Source organism: Lates calcarifer, linkage group LG8 (genome assembly GCF_001640805.2).
Source record: "Lates calcarifer isolate ASB-BC8 linkage group LG8, TLL_Latcal_v3, whole genome shotgun sequence".
NCBI classification, from domain to species: Eukaryota; Metazoa; Chordata; class Actinopteri; family Centropomidae; genus Lates; species Lates calcarifer.
The window spans coordinates 11,101,417-11,116,565 of NC_066840.1; the positions used below are offsets into that span (position 1 = coordinate 11,101,417).

Sequence of the window (15,149 nt, forward strand, 5' to 3'; positions counted from 1 at the left end):
TGTTCTTTGTATTAAAATGCATACAACAAGTGACAGAACTTTTAAAATGAGATTGGATAAACAGTAATAGTTTGTTATATGTAAGAAGTCTTGTATTTAAGATCATCCTTGAGAAAATGTTCAAGGAAACTTCAAAACTAAAAGCACCCATTATTCAAAATTGCCTCTTTCAAAGTGGTAGATATAGCTCATCAATCGATTATTATCACTGATTGATTAACATGTAGCAACATTTTAATACTATAGCTGGTCTAAGTCGAGCTAATTTAAACCACATTACACTTTTTTGTAATATACACTATATCATATTTTATATTTTTGTTAAAATGGATAGATGTGAAAATAGGCTATATATATGTACAATATTTTCCACAGACATGCACCTCAGAGTGGTACTTTAGTACAGTACTTAATTAATGTACTAAGCTTCTTTCCAGCTTTGGAAGTTATTGTAAAGTCTTCTTATTCGTGATGAGGACATGTAAGCGGAACTTGTGAAGTGTTGAGGGTTGTTTCTGTCAGTGCTGCTTCTAAAGTGGCACCGAGTGAACCGGATGTTGTCTGAATGTCAAAGATGGCGCTGGGCATGTCACGGTGAGTCCCTCATCATATTGCAAGAGTAAGTTGTCGTGTTTTACCAGACGGTGGTTTACTGACCAAGCCTTTGTTTCAGTTCATGAGGTGAACACAGCTGAGGAGGAGATGGCTCTGACCGAATTAAATCGCAGTGTGCGACAGCTGTTGGGTCAAATTCAACGGTGTCGTCCGGTTGTAGCTACAAACCAGACAAGTGAGTACAGTAAAATTACGTCCATCGCAGCTGTTTAACCTTATTCTGCTCAGTTTACAGCTACTTACGCACCTCTGTCGTGTTAGTCTCCGTTAACGTTATTTAACAGGAAGACTGTGGTGGCTACTTGAACCCAAATAGCTAAGTTTTGTGCCTGGACTCAGCCTTTTGTTAATTGTCGATTACTTGTGGTCCGTCTCTCAGCTCGGTGTCTGAGTCAGGTAGCCTCTCAGCCTGAGCCCAGCGCGGACGAAAATGAAGCCGTGAACCCAACCTTTATGAACAGAAACCCCCGGAACCTGGAGCAGATGGCTCTGGCTGTGAAGGACCGGGGCTGGAAGACGACCTGGCCCCACAGAGAGTTTTACCACAGGTCTGAGTCTACATGGAAAACATGTCTGAATGCCACACACTCTTTTAATTGTGCTTAATTTCCAAATGTTTTGTCGCAATGTTATCAGTATTTTTTTTTCTTGTATTTCAAAAATTAATTTTGAGGAAAAAAAATTATGTAACTCTTCACAATGTTATTATAAGAGTCTATAGATAATATATGGAGTTACTGTGTTATTGTTTATTTTTACTAAACTCTGTGTGCATGCATAAATCTAACCTTTATCATAAATATTCTGTTATCCAAATTAATCATTCCAAACAAATTCCAATTTTAAATATGTAGTTATTAATGTTTTGTTTTAGGTGTGTTAAGTTTTCATACGATGCACAACAATGAGACAGTTTTTGGTAGAATCAAGATAAATTTTGGTTGATTCTATGTAATTTCTCACACATTTCCCCTGTAAAGATGTATACTGATAATCCACCAATATGTCTTATGTCATGCCCTTACCTCCTCCTACATCTGTTTCCTCTGTTTGTTTTATTTCAGGTTGGTATTTTCTCGCACCCAGCATCATGTGACGGCACAAGTGTTCTCCAGCAGCTCTCCTTTCCCCGTGTTGACCTGCTCAACCACTGAGTGGGCGCTGAGGAAGGAGCTGGCTTCCACGAGGTGCGTGGCAGCGTGTCAGGCCGTTGGCGAGGTGCTGGCACGTCGATGCCAACAAGCCGGCATCACCAGGATGGTGTACAGGGCCATTCCCTGGACATTCCGCTCTGATGCTGTGAGTACTTAAAGCATGAATTGCTGTTAGGCAATTGACTTGTATGTCTTTCCCCCTCCATCACCTGCTTCATGTTGATCTCTTTCCAATTTTTCTCTTTCACAGGTTCAGTCTTTCAGGACAGCAATGAAAGAAGGAGGAATCACCCTCAGTGAACCCAGAAGGAAGTACGTCGGGACCTAAATTTAGGTGTCACATCTGTTGTTTTGTAAAAAATGTCGTCTATAACCCTGACCATATCTGCTCTGTTGTGAATTATGACTGTTCTAATCTGAAGATGACTAGCACTATGACAACAAGTGAATCACAACACAAACAGAATCAAAATGAGCGCTGAAAGTAAAGTTTGATGTCCCTGTGCTTCGTCTCTTGCCGATAAAGTTTCTGAACATGAGCATTTATCCTCTGGTGTGTTATTTCAATGAAGAAACAAAGCTGTTGGTTTGGGGATAATTATTTATTTTTCACATAGTGCTTGTTGTAAACAAGAGTGAGGTGCAGACAGTGGAGAGCTTAACACAACCAGGCATAGACATGTGGATTTAAGAATAAAAAAGAAAGATCTTTGATCATTTTGATCATAGTACAGCGTGACGTTGGCTCAGGCAGTGGGAACAGTGTATTGTGGGATTATAAAGTGCATGATTTTCATTTTTTTTCTTTCTTTTTTTAACGGTTAGCATGCAGGGTAAATGTAAAACAAGCTATAGCTTGGGTTCACTGGATTAAAAAGTAATACCAGCATGAAATAACAAATGTTCCACATCAGCATCTGGTGATCATGAATCTAAAAACAATATAGTGAATAATTTACCTTGATCCATTAATGTATATAAATACATGAGAAAACCCTGAACAATTTGCTCTCAAAGGCTGGTATAAAAATACATAACATGCACCCAGTTCATCAGCAATTATGTGTGGATACATATATACTGGATATATATATATATATATATATATATATATATATATATATATATATGCATTATGCATACATGCAAAATCTTGGGAAGTCACATTTATACTGCAGTCAAACCGAGTGAGAAACAGTAGAAGATACATATACATTCAGCCACCACCTCGTAAAAACATTAAAAACACCAGTCATAGAGTCGTATTTCACTCTCAGGTTGAAGGCACTCTTTCAGCCCTGGTGTTTCAAAAGAATGAATAAAAATATAATGGGTGACACTGGTTTCTTTTAACACACTGATGTGATAAAGATTCTCAACTTAATAGATATTCATTGGCACGTTGGAACACACTGTTTGGCAAACGGGCTCGTGCCACAAAACTGGCCCTAACTTGGTCCGTAATGCACAGCTTAAACACAGTAAAATCCTTCCACATGAGCAATGTACGTCTGTGAAAAAGACTTCTGATGAGAGAGAGAATATGAAAAACATTTAAAACTGTCTACCTCCGGTTGGCAGCGTACAGCCTCATATTTACATAGAACAGTAAAAGAGAACAGTAATTGCATAGATATAATCTGTGGAGTGGTAATACAAAAGCTGAAGAAGGGAAGAGGGAAGAGGTAATGAGGGGGCTGGAGGAAAAGGTTGCTACATGGAGGGAGAGACCGGTACATCTGTATGTGGTGGGATATGTTGTAAAAACACTGTAAACCATAATAATACAACAACGCATCAATCAGATATCCTGGCTTTGACTGGTGTAGAAATACTGCAGCAAGATCCTTTCATCAACAGTGAACCATCAGTTATAATAATTATGAACAGAGAAATGCAACGACAATGCAGCGAAAAATGACCTTCAGAACATAAATTAAAACTTTCCAGGTCTAAATAATCTGAAATATACAGCAGAGCCCGAGTGTAGCAGTGTATAAAAACCTTGGCATGTTACCGGAGTGCGCTTTCCTTCAGGTCTCATGTTCTATACTTTTTCCCCACCATGTTTTTCCTCTTCCCTGCCCCCTTTACAGGACCCTCCTCTCCCTCCCTGCTCTTTGTGCAGGTCTTGGATCACCTTAGGTTTTGCTCTGAGCGGCGTCCTGCAGGCTGCGTGGTTCGGGTGAAACGTCCACACATGCTCTCTGGTGAATCAGACCTCGCCGCCCGTGGCTTCGCCTCCGCTGTCCTGGAGATCGCCTCGGACTGCCGGGAAGCTTTGAAAGGAATCATCAAGTAGCAGAACAGTTACTTACAGCACTGGAAATAAACACTGTCGCTAGAGCTGTAAATTCATCGATCAGATGATTAGGAAAAAGTTAATCAGCAGCTATACTGATCGTCTGATAATCGTTTAATTTTTCAAGCAAAAATGCTGAATAATCTCAGAATAATCTTCTAAAATGTGTCAATTTGCTGTTTTTCTGTGTCAAATATGAGCGTAAACTGAGTATTTTGTACTGTTCGATAGACTAAAGAAGCAAAGTGAAGACATCACAGTCAGACTACATGATGAAGTGAGTAATTGTCAGATTAACTGATAATGAATATAATCAATACAGAGCAGAAATATTCAGACATTTGAAGGATTTTCAACTTGAAGTCAGGGAAATGAAACTGAAAAAGATTCCAGCATATCATGAGTGTCTAAAAAAAAAGTCAGAAGCTGTAATATTACAACAAAGTCCATTATGAAATTATGTAATATAGAGTTTATTTCCTGTATCTGCCATTTCCTAGCACTACCACAGTGAACTTAGAGTCTCTCTTTTAATTAAAAAAATTAAAATGTACTGATATATTTGTGAAAATATGGGAAATATTACAAGTCTACAGCACAACTACAGACATTTTAAATGAAGTTATAATTACAAGCATAATTAAAAGCTTTTGGTCAAAACATCTCCTGCCTCTTCCCAGAGTAAATTTCTTTACCTAACACACCCGCTGTTTATCTGTAAGCTCGATTCTCGGCACATTTACCTGTTCAGATCCCTTATCTACATCATCCAGTTCACTGATGGACTGCATGAGGGAGAAGAGATTCATCCTGCCGCTGCGATTAACACTGGGAGCGACCTTGAGAGAAGACAGGAAGAAAAAGAATATCAAAGAATTAGTGAAGGTTACGATACACTCAGATGCAGTGAGTGTGAATAAATTTGTATCAGGAGGCCTGCGCACCTTATCTGGTTGATCTACAGTAATTATGGGATTGACACCTGTCTCTCCAGGTTCCTGGTTGGTGTCAGAGGCTGGGCCAGGTTCTTCAAACACCTGGGTGTGTTTGAGGAAATAAAAGGGTTGAAGCCATAAAGATTAAAAAAATCTGCAGGATCTGAAATGCTAATAACACACTAGTGTTGTAACTAATTACCTCAGCTTCTTCCTCTGATTCATCTTTTTCATCAGGACTCTCTACGTCCTCCTCATCATCAAGTCCCTCATCTTCTTCCTCTTCCTCTTCCTCCTCCTCTCCTGGCTTCCCTTCCTCCTCGCGTACTGACTTTTGTCTTTGGTCTCTCGACTTTCGCCTCCAGAGTGCGCTGTGACGCTGCTGGCTGCAATCATGAATGAACAGACGGGACAGTTCTCACACGAGCCAATAAAACAACATCAAGTCACAGAGATCACAGAGATCATGCATTATGAGAATGAAAACCGCGCCTGACCTTGCATTGAGGATGCCACTGTAGGTCTGGAGCTGCTTCATGAAGCCATCATTGGGCTTAACGATGGACCGGCGGTCCCTGACGTAGGCCAACGCCACATCCAGCGGCCAGCGCTGCTGCTTCATGGCGTAGGCGATCACCGTGGATGCAGAGCGAGAAATGCCCATCTTACAGTGCACCAACACCGCCTGTCCACTCTTCCTGAGATTCACAAGAGATCAGGAGAAACTCACTTAGTGGTTTGGAGATTTTGCCAGAAGGAAAATGGAGTGAGGGGACTGGAGACCCTGCTGTAAAGTGCACACTGTGGTGTGCACTTTATTGTTACACAGGGTAGTTAAAAGTTTCTATCTTGTGAATACGTGGCAGCTCTGATAAAGCAGCAATGCTAACTGGCTGACCTGTTGGACAAATTTCAGCTCAAGTTCCAAGCTTTCAAATCGTGTTCCCAGAGGGTAACCTGACCTTCTCTCAGAGTTTCCCTTTCAAGAGCCTAAATGCAACTGAAAAATACAAAAGCGCATCTGTTCTGTTACATTCAACAACTCAAAACTGCAAAGTTGGTGTTGAGGCTATAGGAACAGATGACATGATTAAAAGGAATAGTTCAACATTTCAGGAAATGTGCTTATTCAGTTCCTGGCAGGGAGCAGGGTGAGAAGACTGATACCACTCCCATGTTTAAATACAGAGCCATAGACATTAGTCATACAGATTAGCTTAGCATAAAGACTGGAAACATGTAGCCTGGTTCTGTAAAATGGTAACAAATTCCCCCTCACAGCATCTTTAACACTCAGTAACTAACACATTATATTGTGCTTATTTAATTTGTATAAAAAAACAGAAGTGCAAGCCAGCCATTTCCATATTTATACTAAACTAAGCTAACCATGTTGTGGATCCAGCTTCATATTTGGCTGACAGTTATGAGAGTGGTATCAATCTTCTTCTCTTCTAACTCTTGGCAAGAGCTAGAAGAGAAAAATGGAGGAAAAAACCCCTGGATTTCCTCTGTAACAATGCAGGAGACAGTTGCCCCAACTGTCTGTGACCTCTTAGTGCTGTGCCCCCCTTTGATTGGCCTGAAGTTCAATCAGAGCAGTCACAAATATATAAACATGTTTGATTTTAATATCAGGTAATTGGACAACTCTAAATGTGATGTGGTTGATGACAGATGTGTTGGTCAACAGCTGTGATTTGCATGTATGCAGGGTGTCAGTACTACCTCGCATTGTTGATGAAGTTGTATGTGTCCGGCCAGTGAGAGAGCAGGTCGGTGGCTTCAACATCATACACTCTGATGTTCATGTAAGCGAACGACTCTGGGAAAAAGTTGTCAATCTCTCTCGTCACATTCAGGATGTAGCCGATGCTGAAAAACATACAGGCGCAAACTTAAGAGCCACAGTGGTGACTCAGCAACAGTGTCAGGAGACAACTGAGGCTAGAGACAACAGCAAGTATACACTGAGCTGTAGAAAATGCTGCAGGTGAAAACACTGACTTGTTTTTCTGTAGCTCCTCAAAGTTAGCTGCGTTCCACTCAGAGCCCTGAAACCAGAAAAGGAAAGAGACGTTCAGCTGAGGGCACAGGGGATGAAAAGAGGCCTACACAGCCGTCTTCCCTATCACTGTCAACACACACGTCCCAAAAGGGGAAGTTACAGTCACATACAACATCCTGGTGAAAGCACACTTCCGTAAGTTCACTGACCAAAGAAAAACAAAGGCTTCTCGCCATGTTGGTGAAAAATAAAGCTTGTTACCGCCTGTGAAGCCGAACATTCACTCACCAGATAAAGATAGTCAAATATTTTAGAGGGTTTGTCCATCTGAGCCATGGTGACCAGGATCTCGTTGTCGATGTACTCCTTGTAAGGACTCATGTCAAAGCCTATCCTCGTCTCCAGGGCAGAGTGCACCTACAGTGGAGCAGAGGAGAAATCAGACCTTACACGGGCTCAAGTATACTGTCGATTATTTCCTCAACCCTTTATTTTCTGCAGCCCTGTTTTAGCAGCTCTCTGTCTGTATTCAATCCTACTTCCTCTTTACATCTGCCCACATCTCACCATTTTAGATGTGAGGTTGTCCAGGTCCTCAGTCCTCATAATGTCCCTCAGGTGCTCTTTGATCAGCCTCTCGTTGGAGATTCTGTCTGCCGAACTTCCCGCACAAGGAAAAGTGAACAGGTGTGCATGAGCAACAAGAAGCGGTGATGGCTTTCTTTTTATTTCAACATACCTATTCATACAAGTACTTATAACTGATTTAAAGAACACGTGAATGCATCAGTATTTCAAATATAAACAATAAAGATATGATAATACAACCCTCAGGTGGGGCTATTCAGCCTGGTACTTTTACTTTTGATATTTTAAGTATACTTTGCTGATGATACTTCTCTACTTCTATTTATGTAAATATTGAATGTTGGACTACTTGTAGTGGGGTATGTTGTATTTGTGCTTACAAAAGCTATGGGCAGCAGGAGACAGTGTTTCAGCTCACTCAGCTCCCACAGATAAAGGAATAAATAAGAAACACTGAATTGACATTTAAACACAACAGATGTTTACCTCTGTCCGCTAACGTCCTTGCGGACTGACTCCAGGTCATTCATGGCCTCCCACTCGTTGAGGCAGAAGCGATCGGACTCGATGAGCCTGTGGTAGTGTTGGGCCCACTCCAGGCCACTGCCCGGGATCAACGCCGCCTTGACCGCCCGCTCGCAGCAGCCATGCAACACCTGCAGCACTGACCTTACAGCAGTGGGCAGGGAGGGAGGGAGAGAAGAAGATGATGTCACTACATGTCACGCTTGGTGTTTGTACCTGGGTGTCAGCATTTCACTCACCACATGGTCTGCATGGAAACAGGCTTAAAGATTCTGGTCTCTTCTGCTGAGGTCACACTAAAACCACTGTGGAAAAAAAAGCACAAGCTCCAATAATTAAGTCAGAGGAAGAGAAAGAAGAGAAAGGAGGAAGTCACACTGATAAGAAGCATGAGGAGCATTATGATGAAACAGTCTGACAATGAACACATGACCATAATGACCAAGATTATTCAATTATTCAGTGAAAATTATAGCCGTCCTTGTGAATAAAGGCGAGGGAAGAAAATGCGAAGGCAGTGAGAGAGAGAGAAATCAGCACGGTTGGAGGTGCGATCCAGTCTGACGAGGGCGAACATGCTGGTTTGACGTGGCAGATGATCAAAGCGGCTCGTACGACAATCGGCCAGTGACAGCAGATTAGTTCTAACACAGCAGAGCCGCCACACAGTGTGATACCGACTGTTTTTAGACCTGCTAACTCTCAGTTTCACACTGCCCTTCTCTACATCCTCCTCTGAGAATTGACTGCTAAAGGGTTGGCACATTTATCAGAAAAACTGTGGGGGGGGGGGGGGGGGCACGGCTAACACATAAAAAAAAAAAAACAAAAACAGCCCCAACCATCTGAACAATCCCAGGTTTCTAAAATTTACACTAAAACTAAGCTGAAGTGGATATTTGGGATGTACTTGTATATTTACCCGAACTTTCAGCAGCTAAACTCTCACTGACCTTTACATAAGATAGAAGCCAGTAACTATACTTTACTTTCAAAAACACATGACCTCCATGGTTATGTAAGGGTCTGAGTGAGTGATAGGAACAGTTGTAATTTATGGAGAATGATTCAACTCCATAAATAGAGTCATTACTCGTTCTCATTATCTCTGGCCAGAATCCCAGACATCAAGCTGCACCGTCTGTGCTGCAACCTCACAAACTCCTCGCTTGTGCTAATAATTTTTTAAAGAAAAATGCCTCTTACCCGTCTCCATCCAGATACACCTGCGTGTCACTCCATATCGGCAGAACCAGGCCGATGGTGCACTCATTGCTGTGAAGAGGCGGAGAGGAACACAGGGACTCAAGACAAGGAAGGAAGTTTAAAACAGTCAAAGCTGAACCTGAAATTGTTAACTGAGTGGAAAATCTTATCTTGTGAAACAGTACGCCAGCATCTTGGTTACACACACACACACAAACACACACACACACACACACACCTGTCTGAGTTGGGGAAATCCATTCCCAACAGGATGCTCTCCTGTTTGCTGCCAAGGGTGGAAACAACGATCAGATACCTGACTCTGACGGGGCTGATGGACTCCAACTGCACTGCCTGCATGACAGAGGGCAGAGAGGACAGAGGATGTGTGAGACTGAAAGGAGACAGAGAGGAAGGCAACAGGTGCAATGCTCTGCAAAATCAATGTGTTTTGTGCAACATGTTGCAGTTTCTTCTAAAGTCTGGAGTTGCCCATTAAACTCAGTAAAGTCTGATTACACACAGGGTAAAATATCCTGTGCGGTATATTTTCTTTGGCCCTCCTGAGAAAATCAAATCAAGGAAACCAGACATTGGGTATAGTCCACTTGAAGAACCATACCTCTGTTCTTTTATTTTTACATGTTTTAGCCCATTAACTCTAAATCCCATATATCCAAAGCAAACATCATGTTTAAGATTGACTGATTTGTTTTTTTCTGCCATCCACACAACCTCTGGTTTCAATTTATTTCTGGGTAATCCATCACACTGAGGTATTAGTCAGGTGAAACAGCTGACAGCACAGATTATTTTTAAAAACTCCTCCATGTTGGTGTGTCCAAGAGCTCCCTGCTGAACAACATTTATAATGTAAGATCTGTATAACATCCATGATTTCAGCATAACAACATAACATTTTTCAAGTCTCTGCAATGAAGATTTTCATATTTTAGTGATGAAGTGAATCCAGCAGCTGCCTGGAAAACTCAAAGTCTCAAAGTCAGTGGAATGCTTAGGAAAGCATCTGTAATACCTTGTTATGCAGTTAATGGGCTGACACATGCAGAGCAACTGTGATACACGATACATGATATCACTGTCTACCTGATGTGTCCCAGCCACAGTACACTGTCCACCTACTGCTGCACAATTAACTGTGTGATAATCACAATCAAGACTGAATGAAAGGAAACTGACCCGGTGTGAAATGTGAGACGTTTTGTATACAGATTAGTAAATCAGTCTTATTCACAGGTAAACTGCTGAACCAGTTACATGTTTAAACCTCACGTGTGGCTGCTCGGTCTCTGCTGAATGTAAAAAATGTGACTATCCTCTGACTTAGCAACAAATTTGTTTTAATACAGAAGAAGTGAAGTATTCCAATTATCAGAATCTCCCCTGGTTGTTAATGGTGTACTGATACAGTTTTTCTCTCCAGATACTAACTCTAATATCTCAACTCAAAATTTCTGAGAAGAACCAAATACCAGTGCTCTCTTATGGTCCGGTCGAGGCAGATGGCCGCCCACCCTGAGTCCGGTTCTGCTCAAGGTTTCTGCCTCTTAAAAGGAAGTTTTTCATTGCCACTGTCGCCTAGTGCTTGCTTGTGGTGGGATTTGTTGGGTCTCTTTCTGTAAATACCATATTTTAAAGAGTACGGTCTAGACCTGCTCTATATGAAAAGTACCTTGAGATGACTTTTGTTGTGATTTGGCACAATATAAATAAAATTGAATTGAATTGAATTATCACTCAAATTCCCTCAAAAATCTGTAGACCTCATTGCATGGAATTCATTGGAATACGGTGACATGAGGCAAGAGATGCTATGGTGCTAAAAACTGAGATTGGCAACCCACTGTGAATATTACTGATAGCAGAGAGATGGAGGGTTATGATGACATTAATTAAGACAGTGTTGATTGTGGATTAGTAATTTGTAGATGCTCAGTCCACATAATAATGTTATCAATGCCAGTACCAATCCTGTGTATCAGATCGATGCACCCCTTGATCAAAATGTATGATTATTCTAATATGAGTGAACCCAACGTACTGATGTTATGACCCTTACCTAATTTCAACTGTAAACAGACTAAGTGTACCTTGATGACTTGGTCACAAACAGAAGTCTTTCTGTGGGATATCTTTCAGGTTTTACTGCTCTGGTTTACAACGTGCAAACGTGGGAACACGAGGCCTCACCAGCTTGATGGTATCTTCCGGTCTGAGCTGTTCAATCATGGCATGGAGGTGCCTGTGCCGTGTGTCCGGCGCTCCGCCACCTTGCTTTCCGGGAGAAGTCGGAGAGTGAGAGGTCTCATTGTGAAGGCCCACATCCTCGCCTTCTTCCAGCAGAAGCACCGCCCCCTTCACGAGGGCAAAGCTCTCCCTGGAGGTGGACACAGGGACATCAGTTAGTTTAACACCGCAGCAGGTTATCAGTTTTCTTATTGGTGATTAAATGACAACGCAGGTGCATAGCTACCTTTTCTGAAGTCTCCCTCGTCTTTGGAGACTTTCATCCTTAAAAAATGAAATAAATCAGAAGACAGATTCATCAGAAAGACTGGAGAATACAAATATTTAGCCTCTACTGTGTTTGTGTGTGATTCAAATTTGTGTACAAACCTAAATGATCTCTTTTTTTTCCCTTTTAATGATGATAATTTTCATAAGATTTTTTTTCTACCACAATTAAATGGATTTTATCTGTTGTGCAGGCTGTTTATAATTATGCAAACAATTTGACATATGCGCATCCCAAAGAAAGCTGTGAGCAGATGTTGGGGTTGTACAACACTAATTACTATGAGAAAATGCTGCTCACTGTTTCTAATGCTCCCAAAGGGGCACATTTCTGACTTGATGAAGACAAAAGTGTTTAAACACTGTAACAGGCTTTCTGGGAGCATTGGTGACAGTGTGTGTGATGTTTTTCCTGTTGCTGGTGTGGACACAAATGTGCCGGGAAAAAAAATGTTAAGTCATTTTCTCGGGTGAAATGTGGTGCAACACAGATAATGTGCAGTGGAGGACAGAACACAAAGAGTGATATGTAAGTAGAGGGAAGAGGACGCCAAGGGGGAGGGAGATAAAAACAAAGAGAGTTGCCGTGAAATTATAGAAGAAAGGCATAAGAAATTAAGGAGGAATGCAATACAAGGGGGGTGGGGGTAAAGAAACAAGAAAGAAGTGGCAGTAGTAGCAAGGGTTTACGGAGAAAGAAACTTGAGACAGTAACATTACCTGTTACGCAACTGACAAGTCCAGACAGAGTGAAGAAGAAAAAAAAAAAAAGAAATTAAAGAGGAGAAGTGGGCAGGAGCCAGGAGAGGAACGATGAGGGTTTGAAGAAGAAAAAAAAGGAGAGAGCACAAGTTAAGATAGTGGAGTGATTAGATTCTGTGACAAAAATATGCAGAAAATGAGACCTTGACCCACAGTCGGGTCGATTATGGTTTAGCTGGCAATGATACAGACCAGAATAAAAGCCAAGCCACTGACATAAAGTTAAATCATTGTAATGAGAATGAGAGGAGAAGAGATAAAGTTAAAGACAGAGGCTGATGATACAGTGTTCATGTGATTATATGTATGCATTAAAAGTGACATTGGAGATTTAGACAAACAAACAGTAATTCAATCACTCACTGTAATGAATGTGAATGGCAGCTAAAATCACTTTGATGACCATATATCTGTGGCATGTTTACCCTACAAGTCTATCAGTGTAATCACACCCCTGGCAACAACTGAAAAACAAACAGCCTCACAATCATTCATGCAAATGCAGTGATGATATCCACAAAGGGACTCATTCAGGAACAACTAGTCCTCAGTGAGAGAGTACAACATGAACAGCTCAGACAGTCCTGAATCACTCCTACTGAAGCAGAGGTAAACAACTTTATATCTGAGCATATGATGCAAAATAACGGACTTGTTTGTGTACAACGACAAGGCGTGGGGATTAGCAAACTCACTGGAGCGGTGGCGATGGATGGGATCCTGTGCAGGGTCAAGAGAGCCATTGCACACTACAGGTCTGTCTTCCACTAAACCTGCTGTTGCTGGCAGGCTCAGACAGGCTCTGCAGGTTCCTCAGCCAAAAGTGTGCCACGGGTGGGGCAAATATTGGTATTTTTATTGTCTGAAATGACACATGAATATTTGCGTTTAATTATGTTCAATAAATCAGCTTGGTATGAGAGATAAAGAGGGGTGTGAGGACGCCAGGTGTCTGGTTCAGGGAGGTACATTATTTGGAGGGAATAGTTTCATAGCTGTTTAATCCAGTGGAGGAAGTGTTTGGTAATATGAGGGTATGCGCTACATTTACTCTCAGAAATTTTAGCATATCTTTGGCTGTATTAAGCCATGATTGCTTAATGACATTAGTGGATTTACAAGATTTTTACATCAATATGACGCAAAGTGATGATGACTTGTCAGTAATTCACCCTCTAGATTAGTGTAAAACAGACATTTTATCTAAGAATTTAATCAATAAAGAATTTCTCTATTGGGATGTCACAATATTTTCACAGTACAATACCTAGGTAAATGGATTTCGTCAGTGAAAAGTAGAATTTCTCGTCAATCTTGTGATAAGCAGAAATGAAACTACATTTTCAATACATCACATAATTTAACAATAAAAAACAACAGACAGGAAATGAGACTAAGTACTGATAATTTAGTTCCTTGTAGTTCTTAGACAGGATGTATTTATTATCAATAAAGTACAGTCTTGCATTTAGGGATGTTCCTCAAGTCGCTATGTAAAATAAAACTGACCAAAAAAAGGAATACAAAATTACATAGCAGGAGGTTAGCACACTGAGAGAAGTTCATGTTCTTATCAGCTTTCAAAGCCGCATAATTAACCATGTTAAAATCTTGAGGGTTTCTTGAGTCTGTTTTCTGGTGACATGAGCAGCGTGGTAACGCCTGCTTTATATGTCAGCAGATATTGTGACATGGTTACAACTCGCTGCTTGCAGATGATACACTGACTTTAAACCCTGACTTATTGTGAACAGGTGAATAATCATCATAATGTATTTTGATCCAGACAGACGAGCTGAGAACAGACCGCGCTTCGTTACTGCACCAAACCACTAATAACAGGCAGTGAAGCCTGTTACAGCCAGTCCGAGCTAACAGCTGACGATGCCGTTGGCCGCTGCCGCTGCTATGTCCGAAACAACACGGATAAATAAATAAAGAAACACAAACGAAGGCACTTCTCACTTCTCAAACTTCTCACCTTTTCCAAACTGGGTCCGCACTCCAATTTCCTGCTTCGGTGTCTACTAGTTTGTACCGAGAGCTCCTTATTCCGCCCTCTGCTTTCTTCCGAGGAAGAGGACTTCACCATTTACAGCCCAGTGGCTTCCCCAGCGGAGGAGACTCTACGGAGGAGGAGGAGGAGGAGGAGGAGGAGGAGGAGACAACGACGTTATACGCACGCAAACGTTGTGGTACGTAGACGTCGATCCGCAGTGGGCCTGAAACATCGTAAATCAAGGCAACATAGGCTTGTTTTTTGTCTGACATATTCCTCATGTCTTATATAAAAGTATCAATACAACAATCAAAAAAAAAAAAAAAAAAAAAAAAAAAAAAAACTAACAATTTACACACACAAGTCCTGCAAAAATCCTCTGTCAGTAACAGTGAGTAAGTGTTAAAGTATCAAAAGTAAATTCTGCAGAAAAATGTACCTTAACTTACTGACGTACCTCAAAATTGAACTTAAGTACAGTACTTAATCATTTTCAGTTAATTTGAGTTCATTTATACTC

The 15,149-nt window shown here is 41.2% G+C and overlaps 2 protein-coding genes across 2 annotated transcripts; one reads left to right on the forward strand and one right to left on the reverse strand.

Moving 5' to 3' along the window:
• Window positions 1-491: 491 nt before the first annotated feature.
• On the forward strand, window positions 492-2,308 carry mrpl18 (mitochondrial ribosomal protein L18). The gene is made up of 5 exons (XM_018699457.2): window positions 492-594; window positions 674-790; window positions 995-1,163; window positions 1,680-1,914; window positions 2,020-2,308. The coding sequence occupies exons 1-5, from the start codon at window positions 555-557 to the stop codon at window positions 2,095-2,097; spliced, it is 639 nt and encodes a 212-aa protein (XP_018554973.1). The 5' UTR covers window positions 492-554; the 3' UTR covers window positions 2,098-2,308.
• Window positions 2,309-2,352: 44 nt separating this feature from the next.
• On the reverse strand, window positions 2,353-14,774 carry si:ch211-203d1.3 (protein phosphatase Slingshot homolog 3). The gene is made up of 17 exons (XM_018699454.2): window positions 14,612-14,774; window positions 13,326-13,492; window positions 11,828-11,865; window positions 11,545-11,731; window positions 9,572-9,687; window positions 9,334-9,402; window positions 8,367-8,432; window positions 8,089-8,271; window positions 7,582-7,675; window positions 7,303-7,431; window positions 7,014-7,060; window positions 6,735-6,881; window positions 5,504-5,704; window positions 5,209-5,392; window positions 5,016-5,108; window positions 4,815-4,910; window positions 2,353-4,048 (listed from the first exon to the last, which is right to left on the reverse strand). The coding sequence occupies exons 2-17, from the start codon at window positions 13,371-13,373 to the stop codon at window positions 3,911-3,913; spliced, it is 1,836 nt and encodes a 611-aa protein (XP_018554970.1). The 5' UTR covers window positions 13,374-13,492; window positions 14,612-14,774; the 3' UTR covers window positions 2,353-3,910.
• Window positions 14,775-15,149: the final 375 nt, after the last annotated feature.